Source organism: Myotis brandtii, unplaced genomic scaffold (assembly GCF_000412655.1).
Source record: "Myotis brandtii unplaced genomic scaffold, ASM41265v1 scaffold190, whole genome shotgun sequence".
Classification (NCBI taxonomy): Eukaryota; Metazoa; Chordata; class Mammalia; order Chiroptera; family Vespertilionidae; genus Myotis; species Myotis brandtii.
Genome location: NW_005357076.1, coordinates 5467362 through 5475037, shown reverse-complemented (window position 1 = coordinate 5475037; position 7676 = coordinate 5467362). Strand labels below are relative to the sequence as shown.

The 7676-nt window shown below is 39.2% G+C and overlaps 1 protein-coding gene across 1 annotated transcript in view; it reads right to left on the bottom strand.

The window, feature by feature from the left end:
* The window catches only part of MICU1 (mitochondrial calcium uptake 1), a 175389-nt gene that overhangs the window by 133433 nt on the left and 34280 nt on the right, over positions 1-7676 (bottom strand). The window contains exon 2 of the mRNA XM_005864687.2: positions 1909-2070. Within this exon, the coding sequence (XP_005864749.1) occupies positions 1909-2069 (161 nt within the window). The 5' untranslated portion in view covers position 2070. The remainder of the gene's footprint in view (positions 1-1908; positions 2071-7676) is intronic.

The following is a 7676-nucleotide window of genomic DNA, read 5'->3' as shown; positions in this document are numbered from 1 at the left end:
TCAGACGTTGTTCCACATGAATTAAAGGGCCCAAATCATGCCAGGAAAACATGCCCCAAACCATAACACTGCCCCCACCAGCTTGAAGGGTTGTACTCATGCATGTGGGGTGCATGCTTTCATGCTGTTTCTGCCAAATTTTCACTCTGCCATCTGCATGATGCAACTGGAAATGTGACTCATCGGATCACATGACTTTTTTTCAATGCTCGACTGTTCAATCATTGTGTTCCTGTGCGAACTGGAGACATTATATCTTGGTAACTGCAGACAGCAAAGGTGTTCAAACAGGCCTTCGGCTTCCATATCCCATATGATGCAGTGTACGGCTAATTTGCCTACAAATGTCAGGTGGTCATAATAATCTGGCCACTCAGTGTATAATGTAATTATTGATTGCTTGACTTGGGGTGGTAAATATACAACACAATTTTTAGATAATGTATTGTTGAATTATATACCTCAAACCTATATAATTTTATTAACCAATGTCACCCCAATAAACTCAATAAAAAATTAAAGTAATTGTTGATAGATATGTACTTATTGCTTTTTTATTATTCATACTTTTCATTTCCTTCTTAAAGAGGACCCTTTAACATTTCTTGTAATATTGGTTTGACGGTGATGAACTCCCTTAGGTTTTTCTGTCTGAAAAGTTCTTTATTTGTTCTTTAATTCTAAATAATAGCTTTGCTGGGTAGAGTAATCTTGGTTGTAGATCACTTTGAATATTTCATGCCAATCCCTCTGGCCTAAAATGCTTCTGTTGAGAAATCAGCTGACAGTGTTATGGGAGCTGTAGGTAACTAACTACTTTTCTCTTGCTGCTTTTAAGATTCTTTCTTTCTTAACCTTTGGCATTTTAATTATGATGTGGTTTGGTGTAGGCCTCTTTAACTTCATCCTTTTGGGACTCTGTGCTTCCTGGACTTGTATGTCTACTTCCTTCACCAGGTTATCCTATCCCCATTTTACATACGAGGAAATCTAAGCACATACATGCACACTCACAAGTGCACACTCACATCACTAGTGAGACTAGAAAAAAGCCCATCAGTTCCTCAAATAGCTAAACACAGAGCTACCATATGATCCAGAAATTTCACTCCTAGGTAAATACCCATCAGAAATGAAAACATACTCTACCCCCAAAATTGTACACAAATGGTCACAGCAGTATTACTCATAATAGCTAAAAATTAGAAACAACTTAAATAGCCATCAACAGGGATGTGAATAAATAAAATGTGGTATATACTCCGTACAACAGAATATGATTTGACCATAAAAAGAAATGAAGTAGTGGTTCATAGTACCACATAGGTGAACCTTGAAACCATTATGCTAAGTGAATGAAGCCTATCACAAAAGACCACAGATGATAAGACTGCATTCATATGAAATGTCCAGAATAGGCAAATCTATAGACAGAAAGTAGGTTAGTGGTTGTGTGGGCCAGAGAATATGGAGAAAGTGGAAGGTGATTGCTAAATGGTATGGAGTTTCTTATGAAGTGATGAAAATTTTTGGGAATTAGATAGTGGTGATGGCTGCACATCTTTGGGAATATACTTAAAAACACTTAATTTTACATGTTAAATTGTTAGATTATTAAATTTATTATATTATCTTAATTATTATAAGTGTATTAAAGTTATTAAATTGGTAAATTAGTTAAAAATGTTCAGCAAGGAGACAGGCAGATACTAAAGCAGAATACTTCCTATTGGTTGCTTTGAAATGATAGCAGAATTCTCTGAAACATCTTATTTCATAGATAAATATTATCAATGCCAAATTATTTGTGCAAGAAATTTTGACACAAAGGTAAGCCAGAAATCAATTCTTTTTAGAATTGGAAGAATGAAAGTACATGTAAGAACAGGATGCGCAGCTAACACTTACCTCTTCCACAAAAGACCAGTACTTGCAGTTACTGCAGATGCTCCCAGAAAAGCCACTACCATTAGTCGACGCCTGACCTGGGTGGGCTGTGATCCTCCATGGTACCATCGAGAGCCCAGGGCCAGTTCTGCCAATGCATAAAGTGACTTAAGACGAAACATCCTGTGAACAAAAAGTAGAAATGTTACTTCTAACTAGTGGTGGTGATGGTGATGATGATTACATCAATTCCACAAACAAATATAAGTATTTAGTGGTAGACACCATTCTAAACACTTTGCAATACCACACATTATCTCATTTAATCCTCAGAACAATTGTATAGAAAAGTACAATTTATAAACCTGATATATCAGTCAAGATACAATTAGAAGACAAGAAACAGAAAATTTAATATAAAGCATTATTAATTACAACAGGAGACTAAGTAGTAAAGGGTAAAGAGACAGCAGATAAAGAGGGCAGCCACTACTTCAAGGGCCAATGCAGACCAACAAGAAAATCTATATGTATAAAAGCCTAAGTGACCGTTCGACTGTTCGACCTTTCAACTGGTAGCTATGATGTGCACTGACCACCAGGGGGCAGACGTTCAATGCACAGTAGTAGATCCAGAATCTGAACCAAGAGTGGACTGACTCCAGAACATGGAACAGACTGATGAATCTCAGAGAAAAGAGGGGAGGTGGAGGGCGGGAAGAGATTAACCAAAAATCTTATATGCATATTAGAGGCCTGGGGCACGGATTCGTGCACCGGTGGGGTCCCTCAGCCTGGCCTGCAGGGACTGAGCAGAAACAAGCAGTCCAACATCCCCTGAGGGGTCCTGGGTTGCGAGAGGGTGCAGGCCAGGCCAAGGGACCCCACCGGTGCACGAATCCATGCACCGGGACTTTAGTAAATATATAAAAAGGCTACTCCTAACAGGGTGGAGTTCCAGACCTGTGGTGAGGACACAGCCACTGATGTCCACGAAATTTACTAAAGTGCCACATCAACAGAACTTACAGTAAAGCCATCTACTAGGAAAACTCGGATCAGTAGAACCTGGGAAAGTGTCCATGGGGAGGCGATGTCATCGTATGAAATTCACTTGGAAACGGCATGTAGAAGTGTTGCCACTAAAAGTCCCTAGGAACTGAGTGCCACTGGGTGTCCCACATGCTGCTGGCCACTGCAGCATACAAGGAGCACACCAGAATCAGAGAATAGCACCCCTTCCTTCTCCAGTCTCCCTCTAGTTCCTCTACTGACAGAGCTTAACAAAAGCTGGAAAGGAAGAAATGTCCAATATCACAAATAAGACAATGGAAGATGGGTTTAGAGCTGAAAACCAACAGTTTGGTAAGTGGCACATCCATTTTACAGATGTGAATATTGAGATACAGTGACTTGCTGAAGACTAGTCACTACAGCTAGAATTGGTAGATCCAGAATCTGAACCAAGAGTGGACTGACTCCAGAGCCCGGATTTTAACTAGGACACTTTGCTGCCCCCACCTGTAATGTTAATATTACTTCTGTTAAAGTAATTTAAGTTTTAATTACAGTAAATCTTTTCCCACTCCTAGAGCCTTGGAAGCCCTCCTCCCCACTAGGTTCTTTTGTTTCATACTTATAACTTCACCTGTTCCTTTAACTTTTTGTTTTAATTCAGAAATATCTATATTGGGTCATACTGTTCAATAAACATTCACTCTTCCATCCCGTAGGTAAATAATACTTCCCCACTCTTTTCGTTTTGGGTGTGTATCTTGCAAAATGCCTTGCTATGACCATTGAAATGTGGCCCAGTGTCATGAAGTTCTTTTAAGAGCTATTTCTGTTAGCCTTCTTGTGCCCTGCACTCTAACCAAGAGATTATGCCCCAGGAAGACATTAATCCTTCAACCTTGGTTCCATAATGAACAGATCTCAGCAGAGAGGCAGGCAGCATCAGGACAAGCTGAGCTGGTGCCAACCTACAAAATGCTGGTGAGAAATAAATGTTATTGTAAGCCCTGAAAATTTGGGGGTTGTCTGCTACCACAGCAAAAGCTGACGAATTCAGCATCTAAGAGAAGTACTGGGAAGTTCTAACACAAAAAAATTAAGTTCATACTATTCAGCCCTATGTGATACCTAAAAGGCCCCCAAATTTTTATATTTTAATTGGACAAGATTCACATTAAACATTTTTGAAATGGTACATTTCCATCCTGAATACATATAAACATACTAGAGGCCTGGTGCATGAAAATTCATGCACTGGAGGGGGGTCCCTCAGCCCGGCCTGCCCCTCTCACAGTTGGGGAGCCCTCAGGGGCAGGAGGCGACCCGGCGATCAGGGGAAGGTGACGCCCCCATCACACCTCTGCTGCTGCCACTGCCGGCAGCTCAAGCCTCGGCCGGCCCTGGTTACCTGAGCCTCGGGCGGCCCTGGCTGCTGGGCAACTGACATCCAAGGCTTGCCTGCACCATTGGGCGGGCCCTGGGTGGCTGGGGGACTGAGGGTGGGTCCAGCCGCACTGTGTGCCTGCCGCCCCCCCGGCTGGGCTGAAAGGACTGTGGGACTTCGGCGGCAGGCGCAAGGAGTGGCCGGACCCGTCCACTGCATGCCTGCCACCTCCCAGCTGGGCTGAAAGGACTGTGGGACTCCGGTGGGGCTGAGGAGACTGGGTGCCGCCATCTTGTGGCTATGGGCGCCGCCATCTTTGTGATGGTGTGATGGTCAATTTGCATATTCCCTCTTTATTAGATAGGCTTGGATATAGATATTAGAGAATTAAAAAACAAAGAAAGACCAGCATAAGACTGGGTCAGTCAGCAAAGGCTTTTGTTTAGTATTGAGCCTCAAAATGGTATAGAATTTTGATCAAGTTGATAGAAATGTCAGGGGCATCCCAAAAGACTTAGGATCATCTCTGGTATCTCAGTCCAGAGAATTAATAGAAGGATATTGAGGCCAGGATAAAGTCCCTAATTCTCTTATTCCACCAGGCAGACTGAACGAGAAAGGGGATTTTTTTTTTCTGGTTACATGACTTTCAAATCAAAGTATCCATGTTCCTCCCATTTGATTTTCTCAAAGCATAATTCACTGCTTCCTAATTTAAATTATCTTGCACTTAGTAGGGATCTTTATGGTAGTTAACATATTTGTTTAAGTTTTCCTCCCCTACTTGGCTCTGAGCTTCCTTTAAGGTTAAAAATATGGCTTTTCCTCTTTCTAAACCATAGTCTAGCACAAGGCCTGTTACATTACATTATACATGTCATTTCTTCAATAGTTCTAATCTCATTCCCCAAAGTACACATTAAAAGCTATTTCTATTCACCTTCTCTAGTGCCATTTTTATAGATGCCAAGTAAATAGAGAGAAAAACCCCACTGAGAACAGGTTCTATTATAATTTAATCCCTAACTTTGTAGTGAAGAAATAGTGTAAGTAGTTCAATGTGTTAATCTTTTATGAGAAACCACTTAAACAGATTTATGATAAGCTTTCCAACTGAATCTAGAAAATTGAATGGGTGAATTGGCAGCAGTTATGCAATAATGAAGATTAACATGCAAATTTATGACGTAGATTAAATTAAATCAAAAGCAGTGTATTTTTCTTCCCTAACAGCACACACACACACACACACACACACACACACACACACACACAGAGAGAAATGCCTCTAAAAAATAGCTTTGATGTGAGCTGAAAATGATGAAGAGGTATTTCTAACCAAGAAATGTCAAGGAGGCAAGTGAAAGATAGTTTTGTTACTAAAGCAGAGCATTATCTATAATAAGTTTTTTGAAACCTGCAATAGTATATTACTGCCCTGTTTCTGTATCTACTATTTTAGGACTATTAAATTTGATGTATTGCTTTTGGTAAATTTCAAAGGGTCACAGAAATAGGAAATCATTTAATTCAACATCCTTATTTTACAGATGAAGGAACTGAGATCCAGATAAGTTATGTGGTTTACTCATAGCTAATTAATTCAAAAACGTACAATCGATCTTAGAATTCCTGATTTCCAAATAAATAACCTAAAGGGGAAAAATTTTAATAACCTTCTCAGCAAAATAAATGTAATAGGCACACTTCAAAAGGAGATGAAATGCCCAATTACAGAAAGATAAAGAATGGTATAATAATATAATCCAATGTGAGATAAATATGAAAAATGATATTCATAAAATATTATTAAAATATTATTTCACAAACAGAAAGTTGGCACAAAGATATAAAAAAGTTGGAAAAATAAGTAAGAATGGCTCTAAAAACTATGAAAAGATACTTAATCTCACTCATAATAAGATAGTACAAATTAAAACTATACTGAGATACTGCCTTCCACTCATCAAGCTGGCAAAAATCCTAAAGTTTGAAAACATACTTGTTGGTAATGCTGTAGAAATGCCACTGCTGAGGAATGTGTAAATTGGTATACTCTATGGGGGATAAGTTGGCAACATCCACCAAAATCACCCATACAAACTGCATACATTGACCCAGAAATTCCACTTCTGATAAAATAGCCTGCTGATATATCTGCACACCTGTGAAATTATACACATGCCACAGTTATTCATTGCATCATGGTTTGTAACAGCAAAAAACTAAAAAAAACACCCAACTCCAATGTTCATCAAGAGAGGACTGGTTAAATGATAAATATATACAAGGCAATACCATGTATCAATAGCATGTATAGATTTGAAGAGTTTCAAGAGATACTATTATCTAAATGTAGCAAGGTGTGGAATAGCATGTATATATTTGAAGAGTTTCAAGAGATACTATTATCTAAATGTAGCAAGGTGTGGAATAGCATATATAGTGTGCTACCTTATGTAAAAAGGAGAAATAAGAATGCATATTTGTATTTTCTTATTAAGTAACTGTAGGAGAACACAAAAATGTACTAGCAATGGTGCTGGTTGGGATGGGAGATGATAAGAGACAGAAATATTTACAATATACTATTTGAGTTTTAAAACTATCCATGCAAACAAATATACAGTAGCTGTAATAATAAAGGCATAATATGCTAATTAGACCAGACGTCCTTCCGGACGACCTTTCAGATGAAAGCCGGCACTGCAAGGGAAGCCTGGGTCCCAGGTGCCAGAGGGAAGCTGGTGCTGGCAGCCGGGGGAAGGAAGGCCTACTCTTGCATGTATTTCGTGCATCGGGCCTCTAGTTTCATATAAGCGTTTTCACTGAAGTTTAAAGGTAGAATGCAAGGTAATATGTGCATGGCAATCAAATTAATGTAAAATATATATGCACTTTTAATTTATAAAAAATGTAGGTGATGGAAATAAATTTAATGATCTCCCAGAAATAGTTTATTTAGACTTCTTCATTTAAAGAAAAATAAAGGCAGGCCCAGAAGTTGATGTTTCATTCTCCTCTGCCAGAAACTGTCATTTACCAGCCATAATAGTGGGTTCAGGCCCAATAATATTTCAGCAATCAATCCATATCATGACAAAGTTCCTTACTTAAAAATCAAATTCATATCCCAAAACTCTTGATTATTGGCACATCTGGAATCAACTTACCAAACTATTAAAACTCCAGACCTTATCCTGATCCTGACTTAAAATATCTGTTTGCACTTTTCTGAGATTTACCCCCTTGTATTTTTTACCTTTGACAATTGCACATTTAAAGGACTGCTGCCCTGGCTGGTGTGGCTCAGTTGGTTGAGCATCATCCCATGCACCAAAAGGTCACTGGCTCAATTCCCAGTCAGGGCACATGCCCAGGTTGTGGGCTC